Genomic DNA, 16,377 nt, shown 5'->3' with positions numbered 1-16,377 from the left:
TGCATCCCACTTAGATTCTGCACCCAGGCAGGCTGGACACTGGAACACGTTCCTCCTGTTACTGGGGTGCTATGTGAGTACAGAGCAATAGTTTGATGAGACAGGTATGGTGAGGCAAAGAGCTCATTTGGGAGCACAGGGCACTGTCTGGGAAAGGAAGACACAGACAGACAGCTCAGCAGTGGGGCCAGGTAGTAGGAGCTGTGCAATGATGAGAGGGCAGCACGGAACACCAGAGGCTAGCCCTCCCTATTTTGCATGCTTCTTCAGGCCAGCCTCGTATTGAGAAGAGGTTTGAAATGGACATGTTTACCCCACTATGCCCCTGCCTTGTGGCTCCTCTCCCCAAAGGAATGTGTTCCTGGTACACACAGCACATGTGGTTCCTTAGGATCTGGTGAGCCTGGGCTTACCTTGGTATGTCTACATGTCCCATCTTCTCTGCTTTGGAAAGCTAGAAATGAACTTTTCTTTGAATGGGCAAGTCCCACCCACACAATTTAAAAATTAGAGTGGGCCAAAACAGCAAACTGGGATCCTAAACAGTGTTTCCACCCTGGCCTCAAAAGCCAGGGGGATGGTTTCCAAAAGCTCTTTCAGTTGCCTAAACACAGTGTCCACCTCAGACCAGCCAAAGATGTTGTTCATAATAGCCCCAGACAGGAGCCCAGGGCGGTTTGAGCAACTCAGGAGCTCAATTGAGTCACAGCTTTGACTTTTTTTTAGGTCAAGACTGTTCATTTAAATAAGGCACAAGAGAAGCTGGTGTTTTAAGCCATTGGAACAAGCTGAAAATAGCTCCCCACCCGCCCTTTCCTTCTCTGTTCTACCTCTGACACCTGACACAGAAGTCACCAGGCCCTAGGCCAGAGCTCTATGATCCAACCTGTGGCAAAGGAAACACCAGCCAAGGAGGCTCTCCTGTTAGCTTTGGATCCACAAGTGAGGACAGACCTTGGGCCCCTGGGCTATGTGTGGCCCACATCTCAAGCATCTGAGAGGTGAGAGATGGCATGTGCGGGGCTCTGATCACCCTCATGTGAGGGCACCAGCTGGCCAAACTGAATGACATGCCATCAGCCAGGGGCTTGGAGGAGACCTGTGTTTGACCAATAAGCAGAAGTAGCTGCCTTTTCTGGAGCTTATGCATAGACACATTGCTAAGGTGAAGTTGGAAAGAGCAGCTACCCTGAGCAGAGGAACAAATTGGAGATGGAGAGTGACTATACTCATAAACTGCATTAACTGTGGGCTCCATGGGGAGAGCACCATGTCCACTGCATTCACTGTCCTTCCCAACACTCAGTGCCTGGCCTGTAGTAGTAAATTGTGAATAAACTGTACATAGTTTCTGAGTGGACTCAATCTCTCCTCTTTTAACTATGGAATCAGTGTGCTTTCTTGGCAATAGCAGAGATTTCAGACCTAGCTCTGTTGTACCTTTAGCCCACAGTTTCTTTATCTGTAAAATGGGTATAAGGCTCCCTTGCCTTTCTTCTAAGGTTACTGCATTGAATATGGGAAATGCTTTGAAAACTAAAGCATATTATACCTGTTAGGGTTATAACTATTGTTGATGGTGGATCTCGTCCCCTGAGTTCCATTGTGCCTGGCTTTATTTTTGGCTTTGCTGGGTCTTTGCTGCTGAGCAGGCTTTTCTTTAGTTGCAGTCAGGCTTCTCGCTGCAGTGGCTTCTCTTGTGGAGCATGGGCTCTAGCGCATGTGGGCTCAGTAGTTGTGGCTCCCAGGCTCTGGAGCACAGGCTCAACAGTTGTGGTTCTCGGGCTTAGTTGCTCCAAGGCTTGTGAGATCTTCCCAGATCAGGAATCAAGCCTGTGTCTCCTGCATTGGCAGGCAGATTCTTTACCATTGAGCCACCAGGGAAGCCCTGTGCCTGACTTTAAAAGCAGTCAGAAGCTGAAAGTACATCAAATACGTGAATTCTTTCTTTAGATCACGAAAGATGGTGTCTTTAAAGATTTTTATACTTTCCGATTTCTGTTATGGTACTGAAACGTTAGGCTTCCCAGGTGACACAGTGGTAAAGAACCTGCCTGCCAAATGCAGGAGATGCAAGAGATGTGGATTTGATCCCTAGGTAGGGAAGATGCCCTGGAATAGGAAATGGCAACCTGCTCCAGTATTCTTGCCTGGAAAATTCCATGGATAGAGAAGCCTGGCGGGCTACAATTCATGGGGTCTCAAAGAGTTGGACACCACTGAGCGACTGAGCACACATGCCCACACACACTCACACTCACACATACACTCACGTGTGCGCACGCACACTAAAATGTTAGGATAATGTTGAATCAACATCCACCAGAGGATCATTACCATCATAAGTTACTGTGAGCTGAGTATTCACATCTGAGCAGTTCAAAGTGAAGACCTGGAAATTCTGCACCTTTCTTATGCACATTAAAATGCAAGGGATAAATTATCATCTTTAAAAACAAGTTTTTTTTTAAAGGGTCTGACAAATCAATGAATACAAACATTAGCTACTATTCAGTGGGAGGGCACTGGGCCAGGAGTTTAACCAACATAATTTCATTCACTCCTTCCTCCAATGCTATTGCTGCTGCTGCTAAGTCGCTTCAGTCGTGTCTGACTCTGTGCAACCCCATAGACAGCAGCCCACCAGGCTCCCCCGTCCCTGGGATTCTCCAGGCAAGAACACTGGAGTGGGTTGCCATTTCCTTCTCCAATGCATCAAAGTGAAAAGTGAAAGGGAAGTCGCTCAGTCGTGTCCAACTCTTTGTGACCCCATGGACTGTAGCCTACCAGGCTCTTCTGTCCTTGGGATTTGCCAGGCAAGAGTACTGGAGTGGGGTGCCATTGCCTTCTCCATCCAGTGCTATTAGGTCAGTATTATTTCCATTTTACAAATAGGAGTAATACCCATGAGTCTGGTAATCTTGGAAAGGTTATTTATTGTTTTGAGCTTCAAAGCCACTTTCTCAAGATCACCAACAACATCTGGATTTTTCCAGTAGCAACGAGGAAGAGGCAGAGAGAACAACCTTAGGACCAACCAATGGAATGACAGCAAGACACTTCTGTTTTGGTACAGGCTGTTTCTTTCTTCCTTTTCCACCTCAAATCTGTGTAACACGCTGAAGCCGTCTGTAAGCTACCATCTAGGACTATAAAGCACAGTTCTTGGTCTGACTGCACCTAAATCAAGTCAGAGCAGTGAAATGAACTTAGGTGTGCCCCACTGTCAGGGGTTAACTGGACCAACAAGGTCCTTAAGGATGTGTGTTTATGTTAGTCTCTCAGTCGTGTCCAGCTCTTTGCAACCCCATGGACTGTAGCTCGCCAGGCCCCTCTGTCCATGGAATTCCCCAGGCAAGAAAACTGGAGTGGGTAGCCTTTTCCTTCTCCAGGGAATTTTCCCGACCCAGGGATCGAACCTGAGTCTCCTGCATTACAAACGGATTCTTTACTGTCTGAGCCACCAGGGAAGCCTGTGCTTAAGGATAGTTTGGAGCAATCATGTGGAAGCTTAGCTATCCATACCCCTGCTGTCTTTTCCAAAGGTTGCCGGAGACTCTACTAATTCCACCAGGGGGTTATAACCGGCCACATTGGAACTGGAACCACCTGGGGAGATTTAACCACTGATGCAGTTGACCTCCCGAGGTTCTGATTGAATTATGCAGGTGGAGCCAGAGCGAGGGGGAGGTTTTCAAATCTCACCAGGTCTAACAAGTAAGGGTTGAGAATCACTGTTCCAAGCCTTTTGGGAGCTCTTCCTATAAAAATGCCTTCAAAGTCTATGACACTTCCCATGAATCTTGTCAACAAGATTCTTATTTTAAAGACAGACTGGATTTAAAAAAAAGAAATAGCTTTAGGTTGTTTAGAACTGAATCTGTGCAATAGGAGTGAAATACTGGTCTTTGTCCTGAAGAGGAGGAGAAACCTCAGAAATACACCTGGGATCCTCGTGTGGCTCCCCAGGTGGTTTCAAAGGTAATCGTTCACTGAACACAAGCCGGAGCTCTGCTGGGGCCAAAGCTCTCAAGCAGATCAGAGCTGGTTCTCCAGGCGAATGGCGGCCAGGACCCAGGTCCTGAATTCTGCCACTGGGACTTCCTCACATTGGCATCTATTTGAGGGGCTTTGCTAAATGCCCTGGCCTGCTCCTGCCACATGGAGTTGTACCCTCAAAATATTCCTGGTTTCCGGGCAAAGGTGCCCTCTGTTGTTCCTGCTTTGTGACCAGCATCTCCAGGCTGCACTGAAGCCCAAGCTGTGGCCTGGGGTTGAGGGTAAGTGATCTCCTGTCCCCTCCATTGTGCCCACCCACAGGTCCTGCCCACTTAACCTCATCTCTTGATGAAGGAGATACCAGAAGTAGGTTCTTGAAAAGCAATCAAAGTGTCAGACAAGAATGAAATTCTGAGGTAAACTGACAAGGGGAAAGGGATCGCATGACTTGACTTCTCGTGATATTTTGTTCTGACCACTGATTTCACATTGTAACCTTAGTGGGTGTCTAAATAGCTCTAGACCTCGGTTTCCCCAATTGTAAATAAAGGAGATTTAAATGGGTAATCTTTTTTTTTTTTCCTTTTTGGCTTTGTTTTGTTCCTTTTTTAAGTTGAAATGTAGTTGATTTATAATGTTGTGTTCGTTTCAGGTGTTCCCTGTGCTCTACAGTAGGCCCTTGTTTTTATCTTTGCTACACATGATAGTGTAGATCTGTTAAGCCCACACTCCTAAGTTTTTCCTCCCCCTTCCCTTTTCCCTTTGGGAACCATAGTTTGTTTTCCATGTCTGTGTGTCTGTTTCTGTTTTCTAAATAAATTCATTTGTATCATTTTTTTAGATTCTATTTAGAAGTGATGTCATATATTTGTCTCTGACTTCACTTGGTATGATAATCTCTAGGTCCATCCATGTTGCTGTAAATGGCATTATTTCATTTTTATGGCTGAATAATATTCCACATATATATATATATATTCTAGGTTGCTTCCATGTCTTGACTATTTGAATAGTGCTGCAGTGAACACTGGGATGCATATATTCTTTCAAACCATGTTTTTCTGCAGATAAATGCCCAGGAGTGGGACTGCTGGGTTGCATGGTAGCTCGGTTTTTAGTTTTTTAAGAAACCTTCATACTGTTGTCCCTAGTGGCTGCACCAATTTACATTCCCACCAACAGTGTAGGAGGATTTCCTTTTCTCTACATCCTCCCCAGCCTTTGTTATTTGTAGACTTTAACGATGCCATTCTGACTGGTGTGAGGTGATAACTCATTATAGTTTTGATTTGCTTTTCTCTAATAGTAAGACATATTGAACATGTTTTCATGTGCCTAGTGGCCATATGTTTGTCTTCTTTGGAGAAATGTCTATTTAGGCCTTCTGCCCATTTTTGGATTGGGTTGTTTGTTTTACTGTGGGCTTCCGTGGTGGCTGAGACCGTGAAGAATCTGTGTGCAATGCAAGAGACCCAGGTTCAATCCCTGGGTCAGGAAGATCCCCTGGAGATGGAAATGGCAACCACTCCAGTATTGTTTTATTGTTGAGTTGTATGAGCTGTTTTTATATTTTGGGAATTAAGCCCTTGTCAGTCGCATCGTTTATGAACATTTTCTCCCAGTCCATAAGTTGTCTTTTCATTTTGTTTATGATTTCCTTTGCTATGCATGAGCTTTTAAGCTAAGTCAGGTCCCATTTATAACATTTATAACAAAAATAAAAATTTGTTTATTTTTGCTTTTATTTCTTTTGCCTTCTGAGATTGATCTAGGAAAGTGTTGCTGCAATTTATGGCAGAGAATGTTTTGCCTATGTTCTCTTCTAGGAGTTTTATGGTGTTATGTCTTATATTTAAGTCTTTAAGCCATTTTGAGTTTGTTTCTGTGTATGGTATGAAAGAGAATTCTAACTTCGTTGATTTACATGCAGCTGTCCAGCTTTCCCAACACCACTTGCTAAAGAGACTGTCTTTTTTCCATTGTATATTTTTGCCCCCTTTGTTGAAGATTAATTGACTGTGAGTGTGTGAGTTTATTTCTGGGCTCTCTATTCTGTTTAAATGAGTAATCTTTAGCATCCTTTCCAACTTTAAAATTCTGTGAATGTAAGATTCTATGAGCCAGAATTTTTAAAACCAAGACTAGATTTTAAGATAAACTCCTTACAACTTTGGCCTCTGCTGACCTGGGGAGCCAGAAATGGATGGAAACAAAAGTAAAGTGTGCATACAGAGCATGAAAGCCAGAGATGAGTCTTGATGGCCCGTGGTATGTTCTAGATGTGTCCACACAATGAGTTTCCAGAGAAGGCTGGGAAGTGGCCTGAGGGCAGTGAGAGAAATGCTTTCCTTGTTGCCCACTATGTAATTATTGTCACATCTGCATGGTGGTGGTCATAGAGGTAACAGGAAATCTTTCTGAAAGGAGGGCAGGACTTCTACAAGTACAATCTCTCAGCTTGATGGTTTTGTGGAGAGGTAAGACTCGTTCATGAATTCTCACATCTCTATAAGCCAGAGGAGTTGGTAGAGCTGATAACTCGGGCCTCATGGAATAGTATAGTTTAATGTCGAGAGTGGCGTCTGTCGGTCAGCCCTGGTTTCCAGTCTTGCTACTTACTAGCTGTGTAACTTTGGGCAACTTATTTCACCTCTCGGGGCCTTGGTTTTATTATTGGAGAATAAGTAGGGATAATATCTACCCTGCGGGGTGTAGGGCCAGTGAGACATAACAGCACACACAAAGCGCCAGGCACATAGTAGGCACTCAGTGCACAGAGACTAAAACCGCCACAACCTCCAGCTTTTCTGTCACTTGAACAGTTCGAGAACTGCCTTCACAATTTATCCCATGATTTACCCAGCTGGCCTCACTGCAGGCAAAACCAGGCATTTACTTGGGGGATGGAAAGATCTCCAGAAACCAAAGACACATCTGCTCAAGGGAGAAGCGAGGAACCTTAATAACCAAGACTCTTGGATCTTGCTCTGGCTCTTTCCACCACCCTTTTAACAAAGCCATGGGACACTGCCCCCTGTCTTTGAGGGCAGAGGCACTCAATATAGCCACTCCAAAAAACTCACTACAAGAACATAAACCCAAAGCTTCATTGTAATTCCCAAACACAAATTATTCAAATGCCGGCCAGGCTCCAGCCCAGCATGGAAGGGCATGACTGGGGGGCACCCATGTGGTCTCCTAGAAGCCTCTGCCTGACAGCACAACATGTGGTCAAGATGACAAGCCTCTGGCTAACCCCAGATTACACGCATAATGTGCTTATTATACGTATAAGTGTATTGTTGATGTTTTGAACAGGCGACTTCAACATCATTTCAGTGTATCACTAAGGAGAGTTTTTAAAAGTAAGATCCTTTGTACTTGGGGAGAGGGGGAAGTAAATCAACACTGTGCTGCAAGCAGACCTTTTTAGCTTTCAAATGATGTCACTGAAGTTCAACTGAAATTCACTCAGGAAAGAGGCAGCCCCAGTGCGTGGGTGCTAGTGTTTGAGCAGATCTGAAAGGCTTGAAAATGCCTTCCTCGCCACTTGCCCCAGACCCAGCATTGCCACCGTTAGCTACCCTTTTGGGTCATGGTCCCAGAGGAAGAGAAGGGACAGCCGGAGTTAGGTTTATTAGCTCACTTAACATTGGAGTCACAGGGGTAGCTTTAAAAACTAGTGATGCCTAGACTTACCACCTAAAGATTCTGTTATAATTGGCCTCGGGTACATCCTGGGAGCTGGGAGTTTTTAAAAGTTCTCCACGTTATTCTAATGTACAGCCATGATTGAGAATCACTGTCTCCTTCCCTCTTGCCCCAGTGCTCAACCCTTACTCCCTTCCACCTCCCATGCCAGCCCTGGTTAGTCCAAGAAGCCCTGTGGCTCAGCAGACACCCAGAAACAAACTACAAGGTCGGTATTATCCCATTTTACAGATGAAGAAACTGAGACCCAAAGAGGCCAAGTGACTTTGCCCAAGGCCACACAAACAATTAATGGCAGATTGGATCTCTCTGGCTTCAAAGTGATTCCCATTTCTTCAAGCTGCCTTGTTAACTTGGGAACATTAACTCATGGAGCTATTAATACACCAAAGGATTTCATTTATAGTAATAACAGCCCCTCACATTTTTATGGAGGTGTTAGGGTTTGCAAAGCACTTCCATTTTAGTTTATGATATTAAAGATGACTCCTGCATTTTAAGGATAAGATAACTGAGGCCCAAAATCATTAACTTGCTCGTGGACACACAGGTATAGGAACCAGAGTTTGAGTCCAAACCCTTTTCTTCTATTTCCAAAGAATGGACTACATTGGAAAATGGTAGGAGTGGGGTGAATTTTGGGGGTACAGGGAAGGTTGGAAAGTTTCAGAGCAGGACAAGCTCTCAAGTTCACCAAAGATGGGAACCCAGGAGGCAACAAAAGAGGGTAGGAGGCCACAAAGAATGTTCCATCATTTCTGCGGTTGGGCCTCTCTCATCCAGCTCATCTCAGGGAATCAAGCCTGGTGAGTGAAAGATGTTAACGTCGGAGGCCCTGCCAAGTAGAAACAAGGACAGGAGAAGGCTTTTGTCCCTGTAAAGCTGTCCCTACACAACCTGCCTTTCATTTGATTTTCCTGTTAATAAAATACATTCTCTACCAGACCCAGCACCCAAAATCTTGGTTTCCAAAAACCATTCTCCTCTAAAAGAAGCAAGCCTTCCTTAGAAAAATGGTTGATTCCAGGACTAAGACAAAGAAATACCAGGTGAGGCTGGAACATCTTGTGGGGCCAGAAAATAAGGGAGTTAGAGTTTTTTAATTCATAGAATGTACCCTAGTCAATTAAAAAAAAAACCCCACAGAAGCCACTGTGAAAAAGTTATTGGAAAAACCAGGGACAGTTTGGGCATCAACATAAATAATAAATGTAAAAGATTATAATATATCCTATTCAACGAGTCTATTAGCCCATACTGACACTTATAAATACAAACATATAGACAGATAGATAAGTAATTATGGGATAGGAAATGGTATGTAAAAGAAGAGCTCATCGTCACATCAGATAATAAGTGTAGAAGAAATAAATAAAATCACTATTTTGAAACTATTATACTAATAGAGGATTTGGGGGAAAAAAAAATCCTCAATGGATGCTAAAATTTAGTTCAGTTCAGTCGCTCAGTCATCTTCCAACTCTTTGCGACCCCATGGACTGCAGCATGCCAGAATTCCCTGTCCTTCACCATCTCTGAAGCTTGCTCAAACTCATTGCTCAAACTCATCGCCATTGAGTCGGTGATGCCATCCAACCATCTCATCCTCTGTCGTCCCCTTCTCCTCCTGCCTTCAATCTTTCCCAGCATCAGGGTCTTTTCCAATCAGTCAGTTCTTCACATCAGATGGCCAAAGTATTGGAGCTTCAGCATCAGTCCTTGCAATGACTATTCAGGACTGGTTTCCTTTAGGATTGACTGGTTTGATCTCCTTGCAGTTCAATGCTAAATTTATTGGGTGAGAATTTATTGGGAAGCAAGATATTTACACAGTCTTAAATCTTTTCCCAAATTATTTCTTAATTGCAAAGAGGAAAGTGTTTCTTGTCAGTTGAGAGATGTGAAAATACATCCTTAACCAAAGTTAACATCAAAGTTAAGATCAAAGTTAACATCGCCAATAATGAGACAACCAGCTCGCATGCCTCCTCTAGATGCACTCTAAAGGGCACAGTGTTTCTGCCCCAGAGTCATAAAGTGGGTCTAATCACATCCAAGTAGAGGAACATATGACAGAACATCTGGCCCCATAACCTTAAAACACGTCAATGTCATGAAAAACACAAAAGTGTAAGGAACACTTTCAGACTAAAGTGGATCAAAGAGAATGAAAAGTACATAAGATGTGTGATCTTGAAATATATACTATGAATACTGGATTGGGAAAAAAACATGCTTTAGAGGATATTATGGGAATAATTGAAGTTTGATTAAAAAATGTGCATGCCTGTATTAAGGTTGAGTTTCCTAAATTTGATTATTGTGATTATATAAAAGAATGTCCTCATGCTTATAAATTACTTGCTGAAGTATTTAGGGTAAAAATTTATGGTATCTGCAGCTTACTCTCAAGTGGCTCAGAAGCAAAAAGGGAAATACTAGGTGAGGCTGGACTGGGTGTGTGTGTATGTATATATGCATGTGTGTATGTACATGTGTGTATGTATATACGTGTGTGTGCTTTCAAATATCTGTAGAGGTAAAATGTTAGCCAGTGAATCGCATTGAAGGGTATACAGGCATTTGTTGCAATATCTTCACAACTCTTCTGTAGATTTGAATTTATTTTTTTTAATTTGAATTTTTTTTTAATCAAAAGTGAAAATAAAGGGGAGGAAGTATAGGTTGTTTTAGAAAAATAGTCAAACAATATTCAAGGTGAATTTGAACTGGGAACGATCAGGGAAAGTACTTTGATTCTGAAACTTGGCTACTGTTTCTAAGAGCATAAAATTTACTGAATTATTTGCCTGTGTCCCTGCAGAAGTGGGAAAATATTGTATGCCCAGGAAGCACAGATACATGTCAGTAGTTTCTGGGTGAAGTTCTTTCCTCCACAAAAGTTATTTTTTTTTATTGAAAATGAGAAGAAAGGAAAAGGGGGAAATGAAAATAAAAATAGTAAGCATTAGTCTATAGTCTTGGTAGGTTTGCTCAGACTTAATTATTTAGCAGGGCTTATAATTCAAGAGAAATGAAAATATATACTATGTTACTATATTAAAATAGCTACCCAAAGAATGGATCTACTTTTAATTATTGGTTATATAAATAAAACCCCACAGAAATTTTTGTTCTGGGATGTTGATGTGCACCCTGTTACTTTGAAAAAACATGTTAGAAGTGGAAACTTTTACAACATATAATTCACTGTATGAGTCCTGATCATAATGAGACAATATACAAAAAAGTTAAACACATCCTGTGACATTACTCTCCTACTTAAAGACTCTCAGAGTGTCCCATTAAGCCAACAGAAGCCTGTGCTCCTTACCTAGGCACTCCAGCCCTCACAGCTGGCTGCAACCCACTTTCCAGAATCATCTCCCTCCCCCAGCCCCAGCCACTCCACAGTCCAGCCAGGCGGGCACTCCTGACTCTTTCCCCGATAGGCCCTGCCTTTCAGGGCAGACTCTTGCTAACATTCTTCCGCAATTGGGAAGCTCCTCCCCTCTCTCCAGCACATGACTTTCTTCTTTAAGTCCTAGCCCAGCCTCAGCCCTACCCAACTTCACTCCTGCCAAGGAGAGGTGCCCTGCCCCCTTCCTGCTGTAAACGTGTTACATCGTGATAGGAGGATCTTCTCTTTATTCCAGAATTGCCTCTGAGAGCCCACAGCTGGAAACTTCTTGCATTTTTAGAGCAACTCTACCTGTGGGTCCACCTAGCCCCTGTAAAACCTTTCTGAAAGGCAAAACATCTCTTCAGAAACTGCACCCCATTTCTCCTGCCTGAACACCATCACTCTACCCCCAATCTCTGCAAGATGCGTTGGGGTGGGGTTGATGATGAACCTTTATGTAAAGTGAGATCATTTTTTGCCATCTTTCCATTGTGAGGGTGGCCACTTGATGGGTCCCATGCCTTAAATCCAACAGTGGGAGAACCAAGATAATGACCCCAAGACAATCTCATGTTGAGCTGAAAAGCTTACTTGCCTGATCAGAATTTGGAGGAAGGGGAGAGGGGGCTTGGGCCTTAGGATGAGATAAAAAGAAGGATCAAGGCCACCTCCTTTTCTTTTTTTTTTTTTTAATTGGAGGATAATTGCTTTCCGATGTTGTGTTGGTTTCCACTGTACAGCAATGTGAAACAGCTGCAAGTATACATATGTCCAGGGCTTCCCTGATGGCTCAGTGGTAAAGAATCTGCCTGCCAATGCAGGTTCAATCCCTGGGTTGGGAAGATCCCCTGGAAAGAGAAATGGCAACCCACTCCAATATTCTTGCCTGGGAAATCCCATGGACAGAGGAGCCTGGTGGGCTACAGTCCATGGGGTCACTAAAGAGTCTGACACAACTTAGCAACTCAGCAACAATGACAACAACATACATATGTCCCCTCCCTCTTAAGCCTCCCTCCCACGCCACCCCTCTAGGTCATCAGAGTGCACCAAGCTCCCTGTGTAATACAGTTCTTGAAAATTACAGCTGGGCTGGGGGCCCTAGAGCTAGGGGCCTTAAGGTTAAAGACACTGGGATAGCATGGTAGAGGTGGGGTGCTACCCTTTAGAGATGAAATAAGGCAGCTGAAAAGATGAGGTCGGATCCTTCACGGACCAGCCATTGTCAAGGGGGCTGCTGGAGTCCTGCCCCACTGGGGCCTCCATCCACCCATTCAGAACCTCCTGACAACTGAGACAACTCAGGGTGCCAGTCCCTGGGTCATCCTGGAGATCAGCAAACTACAGCGACAAGGAGGAACCACCACAGTCAGTCATGGGACAGAACTACTTCTTCTCAAGCCCAGAAGAGCAGGACCAGCAAGTGGAGGGGGGCGGGGACTGGGAAAGGGCACACCCCCAGGAATCAACAGAGGGCGCTGTGGAGCTAGGGGAGGGTGACCAGAGCCTGTGAGAAAGAAAATGAGTTTGCTGCAAAATCGCACATTTGTAGATAATTACATTGAATAGTTTAAAAGCAATTTAAAGCCTACATGTATTTCCAAAGTATGCCTGTGTATATTTTGGTTGGCTTTATTATGAGAAAATGTTGAACACATAACTTCAATGCACAAATTCTTTTTCTTGACGGGCTCATATGCTACAAGTGGCCAGCTTCCCTGGTGGCTTAGATGGTAAAGCGTCTGCCTGCAATGCAGGAGACCTGGGTTCGATCCCTGGATTGGGAAGATCCCCTGGAGAAGGAAATGGCAACCCACTCCAGTACTCTTGCCTGGAAAATCCCATGGACAAAGGAGCCTGGTAGGTATGATAATCTTAGGTCTGTCCATTTTGCTGAAAATGGCATTACTTCATTCTTTTTATGGCTAAGTAGTATTCCATTGTATACACGTACCACATCTTGACTCATTCATCTGTCAGTGGATATTCAGCTTGTTTCCACATCTTAGCTGTTATAAATAGTGCTGCTCTGAACATAGGGGGTGAATGTATTTCTTGAGTTATAGTTTTGTCCAGATACATGTCCAGGAGTGGGATTATGGGCTTCCTTGGTGGCGCTAGTGGTAAAGAATCCACCTGCCAATGCAAGAGTTGCACATTTGATCCCTGGGTCGGGAAGATCCCCTGGAGTAGGAAATGGCAACCCACTCCAGTATTCTTTTCCATGGAAAATTCAATGGACAGAGAAGCCTGGTAGACTCACAAAGAGTCAGACATGATTGAGTGACTGAGCACACAGTTTTTTAAGGAAACTCCATATAGTTCTCCATAGTGACTGCATCAATTTACATTCCCATTGACGAACAGTGTAGGAAGGTTCCCTTTTCTCCACACCCTCTTCAGCATTTGTTATTTGTAGGGTTTTTAATGATGGTCATTCTGACTGACTGAGGTGTTACCTCATTGTAGTTTTGATTTGCATTTTGACTTGCATTTCTGTAATAATTAGTGCACAAATTCTTTACCTATTAGGTGCTTATGCATTTTTACAGGAACTTCTGTTTTATGACTGGTCATGAAACAGCTATATGCTGAACTGCAATGGTGTTAAAATTGTTATAGTTATTCAAAGTTGCATTTATTTTATACAATAGGTTTTCTCCTGATGTCATAATACTTACTTTAGATTATCTGAATTTCCCCGATTCATGTGTCTGTGTTGTCATATATTATTTAAACAATGTGTAAAATGCTCACAACTTTGCTGTAAGTTTGAATTATGTAAAAATAAAACATTATCCCCAAAAAGTCATTATAAAGGCCATGGTAACTATCATTAATGTTTGGAAATGGCTGATCATACATGAATCCCTTTGATTAATGCATTTGAAATTATTTAGCTATCAGATCACCTTTTCAAAAACTTCAATGGAAATGGACAGAGACACTTTGTTAATGGAAATAATAGCTGGTTCTATTTTTTTAACAGCTTTAGTGAGATATAATTCACATACCATATAATTCATCCATTTAAAGTATGTAACTTAAGGCTTTCAGATATTAATTTTTTAAATTGCAGCAAAATATATATGTAACATAAAATTTGCCATTTTAACCATTTTAAGTGCACAATTCAGGGCATTACATTCATATTCCCTGTCATCACTCTATTTTTCTTAATAGAAAAAATTGATTTTTCAAGTTAAATGCTTTAATTCTCAGCAGAGAGAATAAAATCTTTGTGTTTTGATAGATTTATAGTTTATGTGAAAGGTAAGGAGCAAATTAGGAGAGGCCTGAAAGCAAATTTAAAAGCACTCAGATCTCTTTCTCACTAGCCCTATGCCTTATGACTGTTTTTTAGAAAATCAATTATTTATAGTTTCTACTTAATATGAAAATATGTACTTTGAAAATATTTCATTCCTCAAGAAAAAAAAATGTACTTTTTAAAAAAGAAAAATCCCTTTTACTGTAAGAAAAGTCAACTGTGTTAGCAGGTATGTCCATGTAGTAACACACTGATACAGTATAAATTGATAAATTTTCACCTCCCAAGGGAAAAAAAGGCAGTCCACACCACACTGCATACACATAAACATTCAGAAAGTGAAAGTCGCTCAGTTGTGTCAGACTCTTTGTGACCCCATGGTCTATACAGTCCATGGAATTCTCCAGGCCAGAATACCGGAATGGGTAGCCATCTTCCCAACCCAGGGATTGAACCCAGGTCTCCTGCATTGCAGGCGGATTCGTTACCAGTTGAGTCACCAGGGAAGCCCATTTACACATTCAGAAGTAAAATACAAATGTAGTTGCATTTTTATAAAGGTCCTCAATATCTTAACCCAAAGAGCCAGCTAAGCAGTGGGAATCTGGGTTATGGTGGCAGACCAGAAGGAGGACACAGTTAACAAGGGAGCATGAGGCATAGACAACCTGGAACCTAAATCCAGGTGCAACTGGACCTGGGACCCTTTCTGGAGTCTACCAGCTCTGCAACCCTGGCAGGTTATCTGCCTCCTTAGGCTTCAATATTCTCTTATTTATAAGAGGGAGTGTGTCAATGAAGATGCTTTTGGCTGCAGAAAACCCAACTGGCAACAGCTGATACAATAAGGAGTTTTATTATAACATAATGAGGAGGGCAGGCAGGCTTGGCTTTATTGTCTCAGTGCTGTTGCCAAGGGCCCAGGTTCCTTCCATCTTCGTGCTCTGCAGGTCTCTGCTCCACCTCTAGACTGTGTCCTCAAACACATCATAGTTCAGCAGGATAAGAGCAGGACAGCAGCTCTGCGAAGAGCCTGGAAACCATACCTCCAAGTCCCTCAACAGCACTGCTCCAGCACTCCATCAGTTAGAATCATGTCAGGGAATTAACGTGGAGATTAGCAAAGAAAGGGACCCGCCACAATCGTCTCCTGGGAGCTGGGAGCGGGGCTGTGCTCTTCTGAGTCTCAGAAATGGCAGAGAGGAGCAGAGCAGCCTTGTAATTTTCACCGGCAAGAAGAGGCAGCTGGGGACCTACTGGAGTAACTGCTGAGTGGGCATCCAACTGTGTCTGCTGCCTGTGGTTACAAAATAACACCTCTAAAGTCTCAAGAGACAAAGATCAAGTGATATACATATAAACCACGTGTAATATTTAAGACATTGCTGCTGCTAAGTCGCTTCAGTCGTGTCCGACTCTGTGCGACCCCATAGACGGCAGCCAACCAGGCTCCCCCGTCCCTGGGATTCTCCAGGCAAGAACACTAGAGTGGGTTGCCATTTCCTTCTCCAATGCATGAAAATGAAAAGTGTCGCTCAGACGTGTCCGACTCTTTGCGACCCCATGGACTGCAGCCTACCAGGCTCCTCTGTCCATAGGGATTTTCCAGGCAAGAGTACAGGAGTAGGTTGCCACTGCCTTCTCTGATTTAAGACATTTAATTACTAAAAAGACAAAGCGTTAAGTAAGCACATGAGGGAGTAATTTTTGCTCATCCGTTTTCATGTGATAAATTAGATTATTAGCTGAGAGCCAGAACTTTCCTTTCTCCCCCCTCCACCCTTCTTCCTTCTTTCTTTCCTCTCTTCTTCCCTCCTTCTCTTACTTCCTTCCCATCTTCAACAGACAGTATCGGGCACTCTGCTAAGTAAGTGAAACAAAGCAAGGTTCATTAAGCTCACATCTCCTCATTGTTCCCAGTCTTCTGGGAAGAGTTTAGAATCTGTCTTATCACATGAGCACTATAAGGTGGGAAAGAAAAAGCACCAGCGGG

At 43.2% G+C, this 16,377-nt stretch overlaps 1 protein-coding gene across 3 annotated transcripts in view; it reads left to right on the top strand.

The window, feature by feature from the left end:
* The first annotated feature begins 3,757 nt into the window (after nt 1-3,757).
* USP3 (ubiquitin specific peptidase 3) overlaps nt 3,758-16,377 on the top strand; it is a 171,620-nt gene continuing 159,000 nt past the window's right edge. Inside the window, exon 1 of one of the 3 annotated variants that reach the window (XM_055537706.1) lies at nt 3,758-4,280. In XM_055537706.1, coding sequence (XP_055393681.1) covers nt 4,139-4,280 — 142 coding nt within the window. In that variant the 5' untranslated portion in view covers nt 3,758-4,138. The remainder of the gene's footprint in view (nt 4,281-16,377) is intronic. The other 2 variants (XM_055537704.1, XM_055537703.1) reach the window with 2 other exon arrangements.

This window comes from Bubalus kerabau, chromosome 10 (assembly GCF_029407905.1).
Source record: "Bubalus kerabau isolate K-KA32 ecotype Philippines breed swamp buffalo chromosome 10, PCC_UOA_SB_1v2, whole genome shotgun sequence".
In the NCBI taxonomy this organism is placed as follows: domain Eukaryota; kingdom Metazoa; phylum Chordata; class Mammalia; order Artiodactyla; family Bovidae; genus Bubalus; species Bubalus kerabau.
Note: the sequence above shows the minus strand (reverse complement) of the source record. Positions and strands in the feature narration are given on the sequence as shown.